This window comes from Triticum urartu, chromosome 3A (genome assembly GCF_056163025.1).
Source record: "Triticum urartu cultivar PI428250 chromosome 3A, HENAU_Tu73, whole genome shotgun sequence".
In the NCBI taxonomy this organism is placed as follows: domain Eukaryota; kingdom Viridiplantae; phylum Streptophyta; class Magnoliopsida; order Poales; family Poaceae; genus Triticum; species Triticum urartu.
The window spans coordinates 19,465,175-19,488,265 of NC_141875.1; the positions used below are offsets into that span (position 1 = coordinate 19,465,175).

The following is a 23,091-nucleotide window of genomic DNA, read 5'->3' on the forward strand; positions in this document are numbered from 1 at the left end:
CTTCGAGCTGTTTCATCTGTGCATCTTGTATCAGCCGTGTGGTTTTTTTTTCTTTTTTTGTTTCGTTCTTATAAGGCGTTGGCAGTTTGTAATCCTAGCCGGTTGATGGCTTTGTTAATTCAAAGCCGGGCTCGACTTGAGCCTTCGTTTTAAAAAAAAGAAATCAGACGTGTGGCTGAAGCGTATAACCCTTTTCAGGCCGCGTGGAGTTTATGTGTAGTCAAATAACATTACAAACTGGTTACACGATTTGTCTCCAAGCGAAACCTACACAAGAAATTCAAACCGGGATATGACAGGAGATACATTACAAGATGTTTAACCATTTGGCCAAGCTATATCTTACAGATAAGTACACACGACAGAAGACAAGACATGAGAGCGGTGCACACACCTCACTAGAAGCAACACTTGCTCAAGACGTATTTGGCTCCCATCCAGCAGAGCATGACTGCACTTGGAAGCGGTCTCCCACAATCAGATCAAGTCCTCAAAGCTCTTGCAGATTTAACAAACCATTTTCCGATTCGACCCCACCTCATCAGAATGGCAGCTGCAAATCCAACGCCAAAGCCGAGCCCAGAGAAGAGAAACAAGACCACATCAACATGAGACGAATCATCTGCGTGCGCTGTACTTGGAGGAGCAGGTGAAATGCCACAGGGGTTGGACAATGGCGGTCCACACAGCCCCAGATTCCCTTCAAATGCACTGTTTTGAAAAGTCGCAAATTGACCTGACTGGGGTATCCTTCCCACCAACTGATTGTTGGACAAGTTCAAGATACCAAGAAAGGTGAGATTTGTTAGAGCCTCTGGAATATCACCAGAAAGCTGGTTCTGAGACAGGTCGAGTGATTCTAGTTGAGTCATCCTGCCAAATACTTGCGGAATGTCACCGGTGAAGGCATTGCCTGACATGTTTAGTACATGTAACGAAGTAAGCCTCCCAAGCGATCCAGGAATGGTGCCATCAAATGAATTATTTGATAAGTCAATGGCTGTTAAAGTTGTCAAGATCTTATTGAATGTCCTATAGATGCTTTTATAGTATATAGTAACAGTATCCTGATAGGGATGTTCAACATTACCACTTCCATTCAAAGCACTTATAATTTCACCAGTACTGTTCAACTCTGTCATCATTGATTTCAGCCCCTCAAACCAATCTGGACTCAAATTACCAAAGAAATTGTTCGAGGCAACATCAATAATCTGCAAGCTAGAGAAGTATTCTCCAGATTTGTCACTGCTGTGAAGAGCACCACTCATAGAGCCATAGAATCGGTTGGATCTCATGACAAGGACACGAAGTCTTGAAAGTACCCCCAGATATGATGGAAAAGTACCTACCATGTTATTGTTTCCTATGTCAATGAACTCCAGCTGCAAGCACTTGGTAAGTGTCCTTGGAAGCTGCCCTTCAATTTTATTGTTGTTCAAGTCTAATGTGTGAAGGAAACAATTGTCTTTGATGTTGTTAGGCAACATACCTTCAAATTGATTCTCCCGTAAACTCAACACGCTCATGTAACCATCTTCTATTAGACATGAAGGTATCTGCCCGCTGAAGTTGTTAAAAGATAGGTCGAGGACATTGATAGCTGAATCACAAACTGAGTTAGGTATGTGTCCACTAATCTTGTTTTTAGAAATCCTGAACTCATGGCCAAGATAGAGAGTGAAGTTTGGAAGCACTGAAGAGAAACTATTGTTTGAATAATCTAAGATAGCCGCTGGGCGGCTCGGCATAGGAATCTGCCCTTGAAGCTGATTGAAACTAAGATCAAGAATTTCCAACCGATCGAAAGGGAGAACATATGATGTAAGTTGCATAATGCTGAGAAGGTTGTGGGAAAGATTCAAATATGTAAGGCTACTGTTCCATGTCACCCACATCCACTTTGGAATGGCCCCACTGATTCTATTGGATGACAAATCCAAGTAAGTCATTTGGTTAAGGTGTGCCAATGAACTTGGGAATCTCATTAAGTTGCAGCTTGCTAATCCCAACATGGTAATTCGAGGGAGATAGATAGATGGAGAGTTGTTATCTTCTCCATCCAATTCCACAACTGATAGATTGTTGTGGGAAAGACCCAAATGAGTGAGACTCTCTAACCTCCAAAATGAAGAAAGATCCACCAAACCAAACAAGTTATTCCAGGCAATATCGAGATAGGCCAAACTTCTGAGTTGAAAGAACGACTTGGGAATATTTCCTGTCAAGTTATTTGTGCTTAGGTCCACTGACACCAAGTGCGAAGATGTCGCATCAAAGTCTTGTACAGAGCCAGAGAGCTGATTGAAACGAATATCTAAGTGTCGCAATGTTGGAATAGTGAAAACATATGTTGGAATTTCCCCTGCATAGAGTGTGAAGATGTTACATGCTCTCACTTACGAGTTAGACTATCATGTATTATATACTTATATGAAATACTCCCCTCGTCCCATAATATAAGAACGTTTTTTGACACTACACTAGTGTAAAAAACGTTCTTATATTATGGGACGGAGGGAATACTTAACTAGAAATTAGTCACTACAAAGTTTAGGAGCATGCATACATACAAGATTAAAACAAATCTTTAGCTGAAGAGAATAATACAGACAAGTGGCTGAACGACAAATAGGAAGGTGTTCGACAATGTTGTCGTGCTGACGGCAATGGTGGAAAGTCAATGTGTTTTATGGTGAGGCTATGAGCTCGCAGAGCTAAGAAAGAAGGACTTGTCTCTGTTAAATGTTGGATGGAAGAGTGGCCTAGCTAGTGTCCTCTTCTTCCATCCCCCCTCGTTTTTCCTTCCTCCTCTCTGATCCTCTTAGCTATCCGAGATGGTGCACGTAAATCTATGTAACACCCCCACCGAATTTTTTGACTTGTTTTTTTTTAGTGAAAATCAAGTTAAGGGCCTCCACTCCAGAAGTTGCTAAAAAAACAAATGTTGAACCATCCGTCCTTATTAGTAATAACAGTCCGGGAAAGGAGAGTGAATGTTTATCTTAAATGTTTAGTGTATTGCTAACCAGTGCATATTTACATTTTAAGATTTGGATAAACATCTTTTCTACTGCATTGTATTTTTCCACTGTATTGCATCTTTCTACTCCATTGCATTTTTGTCCTGTAAAAACAAGGTAGATGCAGTAGAATCTAACACGAAAGTATGAAAAAGTGCAGTAGAAAGAAGGTAAGTGCAATAGAGGGTGTTAACTGCGAATCAAGCCCAATATTTATTAGACATAAATGTCAAAGACATGGATGTGAGCACGTCAAGTGAACTAAAACACATCTTTCCTTCAAAATGTACTAACCGCTCTGTCCCTTTTTATTCTGGGGTTTTTATTGTTTAGGCTTATCACTTATGAAACTCTTACCAATAAAGGGCAAAAAATGACTACAAACACCCCCAAAAAATTGTGTCGCACGCTATCACTGTCTTTTCTTTGTCTCCCAAGGAAATGCACAATGGTAAAGAAAGTAGAGAATAATGTTCGGCAGATGCAGATGCAAATGCATGCTGATGCAGATGCATATTGGGATGCATATGAAGACATCATCACTTCACCAAGGGAAGACTATATTCTCTCACTTTAATCATCTCTCCTCCATGTCATTGAAAAGTCTAGGACACTATTAACAATGAGCAAAGAGGTTGAACCTCAGGACATGTTGCCTACACTAAATGAAGTAGGATACTACTACGAGAAGGTGGCTCTTATCAACTAGGAGCAACGACATCCAAGATTTGAAACGCATCCCATGGACATATGTGCTACAAGATTGTTTAGACCTGATGGTAACACGCGGGAGACTATGTAGAAACATGTCATGTGGCCATAACAACCCAAGAGGACCATGTATAAACATACCAAGCAATTTTTACATATCTATACCAATATAAAAAGACCCAAATGAACAGATCCAAACCATCTCGACCGTCAAATCATGTTATCTAGCGGTTCAAATCGCTTCAATGTTGGGCACTAAACATGTTTAACGCTATAATTACCCACCACTGCCATAGGTTATAAACATGTTTTGACTCAACGCTATCTCTTGAAATCTGTCATGTAATTAATATCTTACCATTCCCGTGAAAAAGTTATTGATATCTTACCAAATACCAACGTACAACAGATATATCTTATCTAATATAACTTGCAACTAATATCCTATCTAATATAAACGTGCATTGCACGTACATTATTACTAGTTCTAGTAAATGTAGGATCTGACATACGCATAGATCACAAGGTTGTATTTACGATTGACATTGCACTCATACTTTCTTGAGTCCTATAAAAAAATATCATTATCTCAACATAACTTTTTTCGCTAGCCTCCCTTATAATTTTCTCAGGCTGCCACTTGCCAGACATAGGAATTAAATTGCAAAACCAAGAGAAAAATACAAGTAAATGACGATACAACCCTTCTTCTAAATAGCATGAAAATACGAGGAAGAACAAGTTCCTTACAAAACAGTGAAGCTAAGGCAAACAACAGAAAAAGTCTAGAGAAAGTTTCCCCTCGTCCTTCCCTCGCCCCCAGAGCGACCGGGGGAACCCTAGCCGCCGGCCGCGCCCCCCGCCTCTTCTTCCCTCCTCCCCCTTGCCGCCGTCGCAGGGCGCGCCCGGGCAAAACCCGGCCGCTGCCGACGGCGGCGGGGATCTCTATCCACCTCGCCCGCATGGGACTAACACAGGTCGGTGTCGTATGACTGGGTGGCTACCGTGTGCAGGCTGTGGCGGCGCGACGACGGGCCTCGGTGACGGCGTCGCTGAGGCAAGCTTGTGGCGTGGTGGGTTGCGTGGCAGCGGAGTGCGTCTGGCCAGGAGACATCGGTGGCTGGCTGTGCCAGATCTGGCGGCTGCCGGGACGGGCGGCATGGGTTGTGGCGGGCGGCACGCTGGAGGTGCGCGTTCGTCTGCTGGTTACTCGGCCGCGCTAGCTGCTGCGGGCTGCAGTAGCTAGAGCCCGGCTCGCCAAATCTGGATGAGGGAGGAGCGTGCCCGGCAGATCCGATGCTTGGAGCTCAGCGGGCGGCGTGGGTTTGGCAATGGCCCGGTGTGGCTGCTGCCCCGGTCATGGGTGGTTCGACAACAGCTTGGCAGGTCGGCCGCGGCGACGGCTGGCATGTTTCGGCATCGGCTCGTCTGTAGGTGGCTTGTTTCGGCCTTCGATCCCTCTTCTTGTCATCCGGGTGCTACATTCGTCGAAGGGTTGGCCCTTTCCCAGCTGTTGTCCATCGTTGAGAGAGGGTTCCGCCGCCTGTATGGTGGTGATGAGCCACTGGGGAGCTCGTCTCTCGCCCGGGAGCAGCAAGACGGGGCGATCGATGGAGACTAGTTTTGGCCGGCCTAGTTGGATCTCGGCGCTGGAGGCCGCCCAGGGGTGCGAAAGGAGGGCCCTCTCCACTCATCTCATTGGTTGGTGTAGCGGCGGGTCTCGGGTGAGGTGGTGTCAGGGTCTTGGATGCCGGGGCGGCGGCCCTGGCGGTGGGAGCGCGGTGCTCATGGGTAGAGCCCGTGACTCGGTGTTGCCTGGTGGCCATGGCCGTATGGGCAGCGTGGTAACCAGGGTGTGGTGTTCGGTGACGGTGAGTGTTAGCCGGGATGAGAACATGTTCTATCTTAGGACAGACCGGCGGCGGCGAATCCCGTCCCCTTCTCGAAGGCTTCATCGCGGCTCTCATTGCCCATCATGTTGCTTCAGGGAAAACTCTAATCCTCGGATCGGACGGTGGCTGCGCGCCGGTGTCGTAACCTTCCTGAAGGCGCCATCTTGGAGCCCACAGTTCGTCTTATGTGGCTTGATCTCTTCGCGGTGGTACCCCGGTTGCTCTTGTAGTGCTAGAAGTGGTGTTACTGCGCTCAACGCCTATGTATCCTGCCTTGGGTGTGTGCGTGTGTTGTGATGGCATGCGTTTGTACCGGGTTGTTGCTAATGTTGCTTTATATATAAAGCGGGCGAAAGCCTTTTTTGGTATTTTGAACCAAGACTACAACATATACTCCTATATGACTTAGTTTTTCAAAGACTGACATTTCCACACCGAAATCCTATCTCACAAAGGACATACTCCTTCTGTTCCTAAATATAAGTCTTTTTAGAGATTTCAATATAAACTACATACGGATGTATATAGACATTGTATAGAGTGTAGATTCACTCATTTTGCTCCACATATAATCCATATCTGAATCTCTAAAAAGACATATACTCTCTCTGTCTCAAAATATAAGAACGTTTTTGACACTATGCTAGTATAAAAAGCGTTCTTATATTTTGAGACGGAGGGAGTATTTAGGAACGGAGGGAGTAGAGATTATCTTATCAGAAGTGCGAAGGGAGTGCCACCTGTAGGTAATCTTGATTCAGTATTATTGTTCGGAATATTACCATCTGGATGCATGCTTATAAGTTATTACTGTTCCATTAGATTTATTTGTCTCTTAAAGCAACAGCGAATAGTCATACAGAGTAGTAACCAGTGAACATTGAACTTAAATAAAGCATACATTTACGAAGGAATATGCAGTGTCATTTAGTACTAGAAACTGTAGGATATTACTTGTATAAGAAATTAAGAAAAAACCTGCTCTCAAGAATAAGAATATAGAATTAGTAGTCTTACCACTGAGAAGATTAAATGAAAGATCTAACTCAATTAGGCGAGTCAAATTAAATACTGAATTTGGTATGCTCCCAGAAAAGCTACACTTTCGAAGCCGTAGTGATGTCAATTTCTTGAGTAGTCCAACTGCATAGGGTATTGGCCCAGAAAACCCAGAACTGTGAATCTCCAAACCCTCCAAATTACTAAGATTGCATATTGCAGCTGGCATTGGCCCAGAAAACTCAGAAGCAGAAATTTCCAACCTTATCAAGCTACTAAGATTGCCAATTGAAGATGGTATCGGCCCTAATAAACCATCAGCATTAATTTCCAAGCTTTTCAAGCTTCTGAGACTGCCAATTGCAGATGGTATTGGCCCTAAGAAACCATAAGGATTAACAAATTTCAAGCTTTTCAAACTTCTGAGATTACCAATTGCAGACGGTATTGGCCATAAGAAATCATAAGCAAAGATTTCCAAGCTATCCAAGTTTGTGAGGTTGCCAATTGCCGATAGTGATGGCTTAGTGAAGTAGCAGTCAATGATTGACAGGCTTTTCAAGTTCTTGAGTTTCGCAACTGAAGAGAAGGATGTCCAAGAGAAGTTCCATCTTGAGAGTTCTAGGCTTGCCAAGTTTTGCAGGTCTCCGATGGATGACAAAATTAGCCCCAAATCTTTTGTCGAGTCCGTCCGGGTGAGTTCCAGATGTCGTAAAGACATGTGAATACCGAGTGAAGATTGATGCTCCATAAAAGCAAAATTCACATCAACGCTTAACGTTTGCAAAGACTTGAAATTGCTAAAAGAGCCTGTTTTTCCAAAGGAGAAATTGGTCCCTTCTAGCATCATTGTCTCTAAAGAACTTGCGTTGGAGAAGTTGGGCACGTGCCCTGAGAGATTGTGGTTCCAGGATAAGTCAAGAACTCGTAGAGTTTTTGATTTGAAGGTTCTACGAGGGAACCACCCTTGGATATTTGTCCAACCAAGTTGGAGCACACTTAAATTGAGAAAATCCATGAAAAACTCTGGAAAAGGAGCAGCGGGCATATCGAAGTTGTCTTGAAGGTTAATCACATTTAGAGAGTGGAGGGTTGAGAGAGATGGACAGATAGGACCCCTGAGTTGACAGTCCCTCAAGCTAAGAACTCGGAGATGGGGAAGAGATTTAGCAAGAGCATGGCACCAGTCTCTGCTGCTAGACATATCCACTTCATCAAGGTAGAGCTCTCTCAGACTGCTGAGGTTGGCCACTAAGATCTCAAAGTTCGGTTCCTCCAGCCTGGGCAGACTAATAACATCAAGGGCGTTGGTATCATAGCCATAAACAGCAGAATCATCAGTAGTAGTAGAAAGATCCAAGGAGATAAGGTTGGCAAGTTTGCCGATACCAGTAGGTATCTGGCCACGGAAGACTGAATAGGAGAGGTTGAGGTGGGTGAGCGAGGTGAGCCTCTCAAACCCATTTGTCGGGAGACTGTACGGGCCAAAATTGTTCATGCTAAGGTCAAGTTGTTGGAGCGAGGTGAGCTTGAAGATTGCAGGGTCAAGGCCCTGACTATAGAAGCCACACCCACCGAGCTCCAAAGCAGTCACATGGCCCGAGGAATTGCTGCACCTGACACCTTCCCAAAGACAACAATCAGTACCATCCTGCCATGACTCAAGGGCGTTGGGGTAATGGAAGAACGAGAAGGATTGCTTTAGTTGGAAGAGGGTTGCGGACTGGTCTGGATGGCACCGGAGAGTGAGGTTATTACCATCACCGTTGGCGCCGGAGGTGGGTAGCGCAGAAAGCGCCGCAATAAAGAGTAGTAGCACCCAACCGATTGAAGCCATTGATCTAAGTTCCAACACGGCAGTGTACTTGTTTCTTTTCTCTTTGGTAGGAAGGCAGGATTGTTGCAAGGCTTTTTATAGAGAGGACGATCAAAGCAAAATAGGAAGAGTCAAGACTGAACTCTTCAGCTCCAATAATGTAATGGTCAGGCCGGCCGGAGATGGATAATGAGGGAAGCACTCCAGCAAATCGGAATAAAAAGAAGGGGTTCAGAAATAGTTTTTTTCAGAAGTCGCATTACTTGAAATTTTTCACTGGTCTACGGTCAAGACTCGAATCGTCCGAATAATGCAACAGTTCAAGACAAAAAGCTCCTGCGAAGCAAGACTTGTACCATATGTGCGTGATGACCGAGCACTACTGAGCACAACTGTGACTCCTATAGATTATTTTCCAGTGTACAGAGACCATATATGCCAGCAGAGTCAGACAGCCATATCAGCCAATTTTCTCTGTAGCTAGTTTATTCTAGTGAAATTGTATGAATGAGATGGCGACTTGGTTGACTGCCCCAGCCCAGCGGCACTAGCTAGACTGTGACTTGCAAGCAGTCAAAACTACCATGTAGTGGTGCAGGTTAATTGGAGTACCAACACGTAGCTTTGATTGGTTGTTTAACACTACTCCGTCAAGCAAGACTTGGCATTGTTTATGTGTGCAGGACTGACTGCAGGTTAACTTAATTGTTGGGTACTGATGGAACTACATTGTTGTATGAGAGTAGCTGGGTTCAAACGAGAAATGCTCCATTTCCAAACGCCCCTTACGGAGGACTTCTCTTTACGACTTTACCTAGCCAGAGGCCATATACAGATGCAATGCAATCAGGTAACGGGGCAGTGGTGAGAATGCTAATTTGTCCTCAAGTTGGTCTACCGAATCATCATGAGTCGAACTGGATAAGGATAACAATAATACTCCCTCCGTCTATAATATAAGAACGTTTTTGACATTAGAAAACGTTCTTATATTATGGATGGGACGGAGGAAGTACGCCGGATCAGGCGAGACCTTGGAATCAAAAAGCTCGAACGAAGGAGCGCGCAGCACAACAGGTTGAACCGAACGGACCTGCGAAAAGCAGCAGGAGAAGGAGGCAGCAGCCGAGCCCCCATCTAACCTTCACAGTGACGGGGGCTAACAGCGGAGTCAGCCCCGACGGCGACCTGGTGCCGGGCGGCGAATCGATTCCGTCGCTCGAGGCACTGTCATGGCGACTGTGCCTCCGGGGACGCGGATTTTCTGAGCTTGGGTTTTTGGACACCTCTTATCTTTAAGCTTCACTGTTGTTTTGAGATCCGTGCTACATAACTAACTTAGTACATATTTTTTTTCTTTTTCGTTTCTTCAAAACAAAACAACATAGAAATTTAAACTTTCCAGGACAACAAACCATTTTTACTAGAATGTGGGATAAAACTTTCAGATTTTTTGATCCAATAAAAATATAGAAAATGAGATTTATTTAATTAAAAAAAATCTTATTTTTAGTATTTATGATGCATGAAAAGATCTGAAACTTTTTTCCCACATTCTAGTTTTGTTGTGCTGAGAAGTTTGAAGTTCATATGTTGAACTAAATGGGAGAAACAAAAAAGAGAAAAGTTCTTGCATAAATCGCGATTTAGAATTGGATGGCTAGATAAGGGGGTGCCCATGAGCCTATGCTCCGCAATATGTTTTCGGTGCCTCCGGGCGGCGGCAGAGGAAGTGCAGCGAGCAGTGGGGAAACCGGTGGCGTGAGCAGCGAGGGGTAGAGGAGAGGGCTCGGTAGCCGGGAAACGGGAAGTGGGCACCCGGCGGGATTAAAAACGGGTCGAAAGGGGGAGACCTTCTGGGCACTGGGCTTTTTTATGTTACTACCACATATGCTCGGGCGTTGGAACGGGAGAGATAATATGAAATAGGAACATTTTTTTGAAATTTACAATTTGTTTTGAAAAACATGAACCTTTTATTAAATCAGCAATATTTTTTGAATTGGTGATTTTTAAAAAAAATAGGAACATGTTTTCAACATTCAGAACAATTTTAGAAAATGGGTTTCCAGATGCGAACATTATTTTCAATTTGTGAACATTTTAGTAAAACAATAATATTTGTCGAATTTCAAAATGTAACAGTTTTCTGAAAACCTCAAGAAAATTTGAAAAAAAACACTATATTTTTTTTTGAAATTTGAACAACTTTTGTAGCGAGAAAATTAAAATTCAAAAAAGTATTTGTTGAAATTTCTGAAATGTTTTCGAAAATTTAACCAAAATTGAAATTCTGAAAATTCTGTATTTAAAAAAAAAGCAAAAGAAATGTTCAATTTGAAACAATAAAAAATAAAGAGGAAAGATAAAGGAAAATAATAAGTAAAGAAAAAAAAGAAAATGGGCCGGTCCAGTCTTGGGCGCTTTGTGCGAAGCCCCAACTATATGGCGCAGGGCACGACAAATAGTGTTTTTCCCACTACGTGGGCAGTAAATTAATTGGTCTGGTTTCGCTGGGCCATAGCGCGCGTGGCCCAGATACGAAGTTCTGGACAAACCATTATTCTTTTCTAACGGACGGACGCAAAAATATTTAGTACCACCTCAAACCTCAAATAAAAGAAAAATATTTTTGGTGGTGAACGGATGAAAAAATTGGAGAAACCCACCTTACTTTATTAGTAGGTATAGGTATAGATATATATATGCCCCACGTCAATCAAAATCCTTCAAAGAAGAAGTGGTTGGAAAAAAGATTTTTTTAGTTAGAGCTTTAAATTTAAATATTTATTTGATAATATTACTAGCACATATGCCCATGCGTTGTAACGGGAAAAATTGATGTTTTGTGCAAGCATAATGTTACACAACACCGGATTCACTATGAAGAACATGCTGCAACGCAACATCCTTCTACAAAATGTACATAAAAAAATACGATGCAATTGAGCCGTGTTCATATTTTCTTTGCCGGGCATAATCTCCTACTGATTCCATTTAAGTATAATCCTTTTTAATGACATTTAAGTATAATCCTTCTATTAATTACCATGATGTCCTCAACCATTTTGGCCGGGAATTAAATCCTTCATTTTCTAATTTAGTGTCCCTAAGACATTGAAGCCTACAAATCCTTCCTTTTAATTATCCTACCTTTTTACCTTAAATTCTTCAAGTAGAATTTATTAAAATCATAATTTTTATTTTAGTTATTCCACCAGTTTACCCATAATCCTTTCTTTAATTAGCCACATTCATTTAAATATTCTATTTAAGCCCACTATCCTTGCTTTAATTAGCTCATTCGCTTAATTAGCTCGCCCTAAACATGATGACTGCCACTCGTAAATATGAAAGGCGCATAGGTCGTTGGTTGTTATATCGAAGAGCCAGACAGGAGGTCCTATGTTCAATTCCTACAATGTTGATTTATTTTGACCCAAATATTTTGCGCGGTCTCTATGAAAGCCCATAAAAGGCCCATCAACATACAAATACCTGGCCCAGATCGCTTAGCGTGTGTACGAGCCAACAGTACAGAACTTTAGCATGCACTCAAACCAAACGAAATGGACTAAACAAAACTGAGAATACCTATTCCCTTTAATAGTAGGTATATATTTTGAATAGACAATTGACCCACATTGTTTCTAGAGCAGTTTAAAATCCGGACTGGGCCGCAGTTGGACCAGAGAAAACCGGAACCGGCGCGCTATTGGGTTTTTAAGCTACGCGGACAATTCTGCAATGGGACCGGTGAAAATCGGTCAAACCACCCGGTTTTTTGGGAAAACTAGGTGATAAAACCGGACCGGTTCAACGGGAAAAATCATGACTATAGGAAAATATATTTTTCGTGGTCTCTATGAAAACCCATAAAAGGCCCATCAACATACAATTACCTGGCCCAGATCGCTTAGCGTGTGTATGAGCCAACAATACAAAACTTTAGCGTGCACTCAAACCAAACAAAAAGGACTAAACCAAACTAAGAATACCTATTCCCTTTAATAGTAAATAAGTATAAATATAGATTTTGAACAGACAATTGACCCACATTGTTTCTAGCGTAGTTTAAAAACCAGACCGGGCCGCCAGTTGGACCAGAAAAAACCGGAAACCGGCACACTATCGGGTTTTTAAGCTACGCGGGCTGTTCCGCATTTGGACCGGTAAAATCGGTCAAGTCGCCCGGTTTTTTGGGAAAACCGGGTGATAAAACCGGACCGGTTCAACGGGAAAAATTATGACTATAGGAAAAAGTGTTTTTTAAGTGTTAGGATTTGAACCAACACCACCTTGCTATGGGCCAAAGCTGATAACGTGGATTAGTGACCAGCTGGGCTACGGTTTGATGTGGTATACATGAAAGAAATCCACTACTTAACCATTATTCTGTTAGAAATTCATACCTACCGAACCAACGTCGAACCGAACGAACCGGCGATTCGACCGGTAAAAACCTGAACCACTAAGCTCACCAGTTTGATTTTTCTAAACTATGGTTTCTAGTACGAACTATATAGGGATATTTGTTTTGCAAAACTGGTTCATATCTATTATCAATGTTCACTGGAAAGTATAAAGTTTCTCAAACATAATAAAAATTATATCAAGATACTGAGACCACCGAACGATCACTACTGCCACCAGAACGAGCTATCGACGCACTGCTGTTGCCGCTCCCCTATAGGAGTTGGCTTGACCTTGTCGATGACAGCCGGAAAGTCTTCATGCACGTGCCCCTAAGGACCTGCACCCTAGAGCTGCAGTCGTCGTTGTTGAACCCTTGAATAGATCAGAAGCACCTGACATCAAATCTCGCCACACGATGAGAAACCCTAACCTCACCGGACATACAATATTGACTTAAGGAAGCATAGTACACACTGTTTGTGACTTGAATGAAATAAATATGTCTTATGTTTGGAACTTATTGTATGAACAAAGGAAGCAGAAAGCAAACTTATGTTCAGTTAGAAGGAAATTATTTTTACAATGAAAATAGTTTTGTATTGGGTAGAAGCAAAATTTCTTGTGTTGGAAACTTGATAAAAATATAAATGGGACCCGAATTTATGATATGTTAACAAATTCTTACACGAAAGCGAAGTGCTTGGACACATTTTTTATTTTACGTCAAAAAAAATTTGGTTGAGATCGAAGCAAATTATCTTGCTGGTGGAAGCAAAGTTTTGCCGCATTGAAACCAAAATAAGTTGTTACATGAGATGCATTTTTCATTGAAGCAAATTCGCTATGTACTAGAAGCAAAAATACTGTCTACGAAAAATCGTTTAATAATGTACCTCAAAAGAAGCTAACATGAAAACACAAGAGATTAGATGGAAATAATGCTTCTGTCGAGATGCTTCCATTGCATAGAAATAGTGCTTCCGTTGATACAAAAATTATTTCTATCATACAATCGAAGAATGTGGTTCCATCTCATTCTCACCATAATAGAATGCTTCTATAGATAAAGAATAATGCTTCTATGCCACGTTAGGATGTTGGGCTGCCCAAAAATGCATCTCCAGTAATATGTGATGAACGCTAATCACAACTTACCAGAAAAAAAATCTGAAATTAAAGATATTTAGTGTGACTTATGGACAAGCAATTTGAACTAGCGGCCAAGTAGTGCCAGTCTTCCACGATAATGCATGCACGAATTACACACGTCAAACAACTCCACATGGCAGAGAACCAGTCCGATGCAGCTGTTACGTATTACTCCATCCGTTCCAAAATAGATGACTCAATTTTGTACTAAAGTTAGTACAAAGTTGAGTCATCTATTTTGGAACGGAGGGAGTATATAGGAAGGAGTCAAGGACGGATCCCGGCCTTTGCCAGCGGGAGGGATCCGTTTTTTCATACTCTTTTGAGTTTTGTTAGAGTTTGTATCCTGATCAGAAAGGCGAAGGGCGGCGGTTCCCTGCGGATGGAATAAGGTTCTTCCCGCCTTGTCCCCGTCTCGGTGGTGTTTCTAGCATCGTTGGAGATTTTTCTCCGCCGGATCTCGCGGGATTTGATCGGCGTTTGTCTTCGGTGGATCCACGTGGATTTTGTTTTCGTTCGTCTGTGTTCGTGTGTCTACAGGTTGGATCTTTCTGATCTACGCTTCTCTTCATCGCGGCGGATGCTGTTCTGATGCGTTGATTCAATGGGACCTTAGCACGTCGACTTCCTGATTGTCCACTACAACAAGGTTTTTCTGGCTCCAATGAGAGAGGGGCGAAGATGGCGGCACACCTTCGGCTCGCTCTAATGCTAGTAGTCGTCGCTAGATGGTCTACGGACCTACATGTACTTTTTACTTTTGGTGTTTTTTTTACTACCTTGACAGTTGACAAATAGATCCAAAGTTATTCTCGCAAAATAAAAGAAAGCAGTCAAGGAAGCAAAGGGAGTCAGCAAGGTGGTGGATCGTGTTTAGCGAAAGCTGTTACAGGAAGCAATCAATTGACTAACCAATCTAACAAATCATGTGTGGGCCATACTAGCGGATTGGACGGCTATTGTACTTCTAATCCAATGGTCTAGGACTAGCTAGTTTGAGCCGTGTATATTTCATACACGGCGAAGGTCATTTTAACCACGGCGAAGAGTATGCCGAGTGTTACACTCAGTGTCGAGCTCATGGCTTAGTTTATTTCGGCTTATGGACTATAAGCCGAGTGACACTTATCGGGGACACGGCTTACACAACTAAGCCGTGGATAAAGTAGTGACACACGGGAAAAAGTGACATCACGACCGGTAAAACAAATGGGGACACCATGTGACATGTCTATGAGCCGTGTACGTACCGCGTTCGCCAAGTGCATGAAGTATTCACGGCCTACATGTAAACCGGACTGCACGGATACGCCTTGTGGCAAGACAACTACCGAGTGCTCGCGGAGATTCACGACTTTATCTAAGTCGAGTGCACGCCGTGTGCAGCTCAATTTTTCCGGCGACACGTAAGCCGAGTGTTCTTCACGGCTTTCTCAGGCAAGGCGAGAACTCCGTGCACTGCCACGTGTCCCCTATAAGCCCAGTGTTCCTTGTCCCACTCGGCTTATACATACGACAGCAGAGACCATTTGGTTCTCTTCTAGACATAAGCCAAGTGCTTTTAGCTGGCTCACACGGCTTACTATATGTAAGCCGAGTGCTTTGAGCTGGGCGACACGACTGACTATATGTAAGCCGAGTGCTTTTCCTGGGTGGCACGACTTATCATTGGTTTAGAGGCCAATCTGCTTTTATTTTTTATTTTTTTGTTGTGTCAGCCCTGCAATTTGAAAATGGCTTCACCAACCTCAACATGCATATATCCAACAACATAGTACATAGTATCCGTAAGTTTTATCTTATTTTCAATGTAAAAAGAGACCGTGAGAAAATATATAATCGTCGTAAAAAATATTTTATGTTATGTAAAATTACAAACGTAAAAACATAGTGTAAAATACACATAAACTACAAATTTTCTTATCTTATGACCTATATTTTTATTTTCTTATGCAAAATTTTACGTAGTGAATCAATAGGAATGTAACTATTTGAATTCCAAACGTAATTTAATTATGAAATCATCGTAAGATTAACTCGGATGAAGAATAACTTATTATGCACCCTGGGTGATGAATAGTATCACTATATGCACCCTGGATGTGTATGAATAACTTATTGTTGGTTACACAAAGTTCAGCATTCATACACATCCAACAAAGTTGCACATATCCATCAAGTTCACACCAAATATAAGCATATTGTTCATAAGTTCACAACCATGAGTTCACCGTCGATGGCATCCTCTTTGCAAACCTACAAGTTCATGACGACAAGCATGAGTTTCGGAGCTTAAAATGCTAACTATCGATAAGGTTCACAATGACGCTAAGTTGTGATCACTATATATACATCAATAAGGCAGAAGCATGCATTGCAAAATTCAAAGTTGTGAGGACTAGATCAAGATTTCATGCATTCTCATGGGTTTAAGAAAATTAAAGCAACAAGGCACAAACATCGAAAAAATACCTTGAGTGGTCATTCTTGGGTGGGGGCCTGGGTCAAACCACCCGCAGCCATAGTAGGTGCCATTTGACTTGACTGCCCAGGTGTAGACGATGCATTTGAAGGAGGCATGTTGTTGGATCCAACCAACGGAGGCATCTGCACGCATGAGATGTTAAGCATATTTCATGGTAAGATGAATGATCGAAAAGTCGAAAGACTTACAAAGCTAAAATTAGGAAGAGGAGGAAGATCCTCCTCAGTTGTGATGCTCGAACTCATGGTCTACACATTATTTTCCAGCAAGTCAGGTTACATGATATTGCCTAGTTGAATGGATCTAAATAATCTCATTGGATATTCAATGATGTAGCAAGTAGCTAGTGAGTCCAAGGACTTACCTCTACGTGTCGTAGATCATCATCCTCCTCCCGAGGACTTGTTGCTACCTAATCACGAACTCTTGTTGTTGAATCAACTTTGCTCCAATGATGACATTTTTTCCTCGGCTTCCCGCCTACGGTTGGTCACTTCCTCCCGCTTTTTGGTTTCTTCCTCCCGTGTTTTGTTTTCTTCATCCAGGCGGGCCTATAATATGCCATTACAAGAAGTTCGTCACTGTTACAATGCAAACAAGCAATCAAAATGAAGAGGAATGAAAATGGGTATACCTTGAATTGCGTGATCAAGTCCATGGCATGTCATGGGAGACGCTCTATACCATGCTTCGAGCTCGTCCTGCTGGCACGGATCGTGGCTAGTTTTGGAATTTTCTTCCTGTGGATGGAACCATCGCCAATCAATGGTCGACCATTCCTCAGGCCTTCTCTCACTAGGAGGGCAATCTCGGGGTCAATGTCCTGTAAAAGTGGATCAGAGTCGGGCCTATTCACGACCTTGAACTTCGCGGTATATGCGCCAACCTTTGACCCAAAGCATGGGTTGATCCACTGCTCCCCCTCTGTCCGCCGAGTGCATTCTCAGGAGCCTTTCGGCTTACTGCGTGATAAGCCGAGTGGTCGTCATACCCCGATTGCATTTTCAGGAGCCTTACGGCGTACTTCGCTGTAAGCCACGTTTCCTCTCTTTGTCGTGTACGTTGTGGAAGATACTCGGTGTATAGTTACGTAAGCCGTGAACCCTTGTTTTAGCACTCGACTTACAAAATGATACAAGGCAACATGTGTTTTTCCTGTAGTGAGGGTGGAAGATTATATAGAGGAAGGTTACACAACAATTTAGTAACACGTTCCTAGGTGTAGAGTTATTGAATTAAAAGCTATCATAACAGAGTAATGCTACACCTACGTAGGGATTCTTATGTACCTTAAGTGATTGCCGATTTGTCAGGTTTTAATTTGTCATTAGTTGGGGCACGGGCCCACCCTAGAAATCAGGAGGTTGATTAGTTGTTAAGGTAAGTAGCAAAAGGGCCCGTGCATTGCAACGGGAGAAACAGTCAACCCACATGATCATGTAATTTGTGAACACATGGCACAATATCTATCAACTATGATGAAATTAAAATATAAAATGAGCAAAGCTCGAGGATTAATATACATCTCCCGTGACGAGATTAATTGTGCAAAGCAAAAAGGAGAGCAAGGTATCAACAGACTTAGCTTGATACCACATCAATTAACATGTTCGAAATTTGATCCTCAAACGGATCAATCTTGAAAATATTTTGTTGTTGAATCAATATGAACCGAAGGAATCAAACATATAAAATAATTCTAAGTAATTAAGAATCTACAATTGACACATAATCGTGCTGCTAATAGCAAAACGACCATTTTCTTAAACAAATTTCAGAACCAAAGATATTAAATGGGGAACTTCTGGCTTCTGAGATAATGGAACTGGGTCTTCTGATACTGCTCAAGTACATCCTTACCTTCTCATTTAGGACCTGAAAGCTGTAAAGAAGCAAAAAAGAAAGTCAAATCTGTGGTCACTGAATTTTTTTACAATGTAAACCAAAAATGTAGTCTTCCCACGACTACCTTATCAGAGAACTTGTATATATTTGAAGGTGTGCCTAGAAGACAATTAATTGAGTCTAACTGATGGATAGCATTTTTATCATAAAAGTGATCATTTCAGTTAGGAACTGATAAAAAATGCATCCTATGCTCCAAATGGAAGGTAGATGCTGCATTTTGGAGGAAACGACATTCCAAACATGTTAAGAAAGATGAATATTAGCAAAATTTGGGAAATTATTAAAGATGATTTTACTCTTCTTGGAAGCAAGATAAGTTCCTTTGGATGTAGTCGAATTCATTTATTGTCCAACATTATAGTGTTACTAACATGTCTACAATGTTAACTAAGTGGCAACTATTCTGTACCTTGTAGTTGTGTTTTCTGGAGCTCACTGATGACAAGGGAACAACACATGTAACAGAAGGAGGGGGCAAGGAGTTTCGTACATAAATAAGCATTCAAAAACAGTCGTTGATGTAATCTACAATGTTTAAAGATGGTAATTTCAAAAGGAGTAAGAACTCTCCTTGAAACAAGAAACATATGGAGAAATAAGAGCTACACAGATTTTTCATGGTCAACCATTGAGAAGTTTAACGCCTGACAGAACTGCATGTAGTACATCTACAGAAGATCTCCATTGATCACGGGGAGGCACAACCAACGTACTGCTAAATGATAATATGCTGTAAATAAAAGTTGGTAGAATATGATTTTGGTCTCACATCCATCTTCTGTAAAGCAGCAGCTCCTGCCATCAAATGCTGATGGGGAGACTCTGACCTGTGAATGTTCATTACTTTCTTCCTTAATAGCTACAGAAAATGTGTAACAGATGAATAGGGGCAGGTTCTATAGCAAGACAAAGCAACAGGAACATCTAGCCTACAACCATGTTAGGAACTGGAGAAATATAGCTACTGAAACATATTATTATTTTCAGTCAACTTACATATATAGGGTTTAGTTTTCCCCCCACCCCATCTTTACTAAATTGAAGGCAACGGAAAACAGAAATAAGTTCAGGTCTATGTGAATGAACACACAGCCACACACATCAGGAAGCTACCTACATACAGACCAAACATACCAGCCACATTTTGCTAGCTACTAAGCACCGGTACACATGATTTATCTCATCACTGATCTGAAAATTTATGCTTCCAGTCAGTGATACTGCTCGACAGGGTCTTTGCTTGGCCCGAACCAATAAATGGAGGTGCCAAGCTAAATGGGATATAACAAAAAACAACGTCGTGCCTCAGAATCAGTGACCAAAGACCATTGGCCGGATGGAGATGGAGTAGCACCAATTCCCAGAAATCTACAAATCCGCTGCTTTGATCTGAAGGTATTTTCTAATTTTTTAGAAGTAGAAATTGCATGAAAAGTCACCTGAAAAGGAGCAGCATAGGTACTTATAGTGAAAGCTGAAGGCATGAAAACTCTAGGCAACAAACAAGCCCGTGCATTGCAACGGGAGAAAATAAATAAGAACGGGAAGTATCACTAGTGATTTCAGCCATCTTAACCATTGAGGAAACTTCTATAAGATGAGATAATTCTGATTGAATCCATGTGAACCCAAAATAAAACTATCCTTATTATGGATCAGAGCAGCATGACATATGTTCCTTTATTGGGCAACAAATATCATAAGCACATTCCGATGTGGGCCATTTCATGTGCATTCTGGTGAAAATATTATTATGTTAAACTAATGAATAGAGGGTTAAAACTTGTTTTTTTTATAAATATCACAAACTAATGAAATTATGAATACAATGTTATTTATCTTATCATCTCTTTTAACCTCGTCGTCGCGGGAAATTCTGAAATAAATTTAGGAATAAATGCGAGCACCAGGAGTTGAACCCTGGTGGATTGGGGATATCAAAGTCCCTCTAACCATCCAACGCTTCCTAGGTGTAGAATATTGAATTAAAATCTATCATAACAGAGTATTGCTACACCTACGTAGGGATTTTTACGTACCTTAAGCGATTGCCGATTTGTCAGGTTTTAATTCGTCATTAGTTGGGGCACGGGCCCACCCTAGAAATCCGGGGTTGATTAGTTGTTAAGGTATTACGTACGTTAAGTAAGACCTGTTCGTAGGTGTAGTATTTTCCATCATAATAACACCGTGTAATCCACTAATCCCCTCATCCGGTGACCCCCGTACGCAAAGCTCCATACACGGTGCAGTGCATAACCGATCCATCCGACCACCCCTCATCTCCTATATATATGTAGGCACATTAGTTCACCAGGCATTTATCACTTCAAGCTAGCTAGCCAATCACTAGTACCTCCCCGGTAGGCGTCAATGGAGCTACAACCATTGGCCGGTTTGCTTGCCATGGTGCTCGCCACCGCCATCTTCCTCAAACTAAAAGCAGCCGCGTCCCGCCACGGCGGCTACAACCTCCCACCGGGACCGAAACCATGGCCCGTCATCGGCAACTTGAACCTTATCGGCGCGCTCCCACACCGCTCCATCCACGAGCTCTCCAAGAGGTACGGCCCGCTCATGCACCTCCGCTTCGGCTCCTTCCCCGTCATCATTGGCTCGTCAGTCGAGATGGCCAGGTTCTTCCTCAGGACCCAAGACGTCCTCTTCGTCGAACGCCCCAAAACAGCCTCCGGCAAGCACACCACCTACAACTACGCCGACATCACGTGGTCTCCCTACGGCGCGTACTGGCGCCAGGCGCGCCGGATATGCATCACCGAGCTATTCAGCGCCCGCCGGCTAGCGTCGTTTGAGCACATCCGCGCCGACGAGGTACACGCTCTGGTGGGCGGCCTGTTCACGGCGTCCGCGCCGGGGCACGCCGTGCACCTGAGCAGGGACCACCTGTTCACGCTCAGCATGAACGTGATCACGCGGATGGTGCTGGGGAAGCGGTTGTTCGGCGACGGGGCGGAGGGGGCGGTGAAGTCGCTGGATGAGTTCAAGTGGATGATGGACGAGCTACTGCTGCTCAACGGCGTGCTTAACGTCGGGGACTGGATCCCGTGGCTGGGCTGGATGGACCTGCAGGGGGTACGTGCGGCGGATGAAGAAGCTCGGCAAGATGTTCGACGCATTCATGGAGTACGTCCTGGACGAGCACAGCGAGCACCGGCGGCGTGACGGCGAGGGCTTCGTGGCGAGGGACATGGTTGACGTGCTTATGCAGGTCGCCGAGGACCCGGCCCTCGAGGTCCAGTTCGGCCGCGTCGGCGTCAAGGCGTTCACCCAGGACCTCATCGCCGGTGGCACGGAGAGCTCTTCCGTCACCGTGGAGTGGGAACTGTCGGAACTCCTGAGGAAGCCCGACGTATTCGCCGCAGCCACCGAGGAGCTCGACCGCGTCATCGGCCGCAGGCGCTGGGTAACAGAGAAGGACATGCCAAACCTGCCCTACGTGGAGGCCCTCGTCAAGGAAACGATGCGCATGCACCCCATCGTGCCGCTTCTCATCCCGCGCGTCGCCCGCGAGGATGTGACCGTCGACGGCTACGACGTCCCCAAGGGCGCGCGCGTGCTCATCAACGTGTGGACCATGGGCCGGGACCCGGAGCTGTGGGATGCGCCGGATGAGTTCATGCCGGAGAGGTTCGTCGGGAGCAAGATGGACGTGAAAGGGCAGGACTTCGAGCTGCTGCCGTTCGGGTCCGGCCGGCGGATGTGCCCTGGATTCAACCTCGGGTTGAAGGTGATGCAGCTGAGCTTGGCCAACCTGCTCCATGGGTTCACGTGGGGCCTGCCGGAGGCGATGACCAAGGAGGAGCTGAGCATGGACGAGGTGTTTGGGCTGTCCACCACCCGCAAGTACCCGCTCAAGGTCGTCATCGAGCCCAAACTTCCTCCACAGCTCTATGTTTGATGTATGAGGTTGCACCGTTACAGCCATAAGACGTTTTCTAACACTACATTAGTATCAAAAAATGTGATACATTATAGAAGGGAGGGAGTACTTGCTAAGCTTGCAGTTTGCATCGCATCATAAAACACAGTGTATATGCAGGGCCGGTCGCGTACTAGTATATTTGCTCCAGTTTCCATGTGCAACACATAGATGCATGTGTTTGGTTATTATATGCTGGCGTACGTGGTTATCTTCGTCGTTGAATGAATATGGACATGCTTTATTTTTTGAGAGAAAATATGGACATGTTGAGTACTGGTACAAATGTGGAGTGTTTGGTAGCCTCATATGCAGGGTCGGTCCTGGCACTTTGGGGCTGTGGGATGCTTCTACTTGATTGTATCCGTTCTCTTTTTTGCGGAAGATGACTGTATGTCCGTAACCGAGTAACTGTATAGTGTTCAAGCGGCTGGATAATCTTGCCTCGGGAATTAGCTCATTAGAGCATCTCCAACAGCCGCGCGAAAACTACTTTACCACGCGCCCTTCGTCTGGTTTTACGCGGCCGGCAGCGCTGGCTTCAATAGCCGCGTCAAAATATAGCGTGTGTGCCGCTTCAGCAGCCACACTAAGGCATTGTTTGATAGCAAAGTATTATAAAAACCAAAGTATTGAAAACTACAGTAATTTAGTCAGTAGGTACACAATACCATAGTTTTGAAATAACAAAGTATTTTGAAGTATTCGTGATACAGAGGACCTGTTTGGTACAATGACCTAAAATTAGCTGA

At 43.5% G+C, this 23,091-nt stretch overlaps 1 protein-coding gene and 1 pseudogene across 1 annotated transcript; one reads left to right on the plus strand and one right to left on the minus strand.

The window, feature by feature from the left end:
* Positions 1-248: 248 nt before the first annotated feature.
* On the minus strand, positions 249-8,585 carry LOC125528873 (uncharacterized). Its single transcript, XM_087546030.1, has 2 exons — positions 6,644-8,585; positions 249-2,365 (listed from the first exon to the last, which is right to left on the minus strand). The coding sequence occupies exons 1-2, from the start codon at positions 8,460-8,462 to the stop codon at positions 483-485; spliced, it is 3,702 nt and encodes a 1,233-aa protein (XP_087402156.1). The 5' UTR covers positions 8,463-8,585; the 3' UTR covers positions 249-482.
* Positions 8,586-20,761: 12,176 nt separating this feature from the next.
* Positions 20,762-22,318, plus strand: LOC147977934 (trimethyltridecatetraene synthase pseudogene; annotated as a pseudogene).
* Positions 22,319-23,091: the final 773 nt, after the last annotated feature.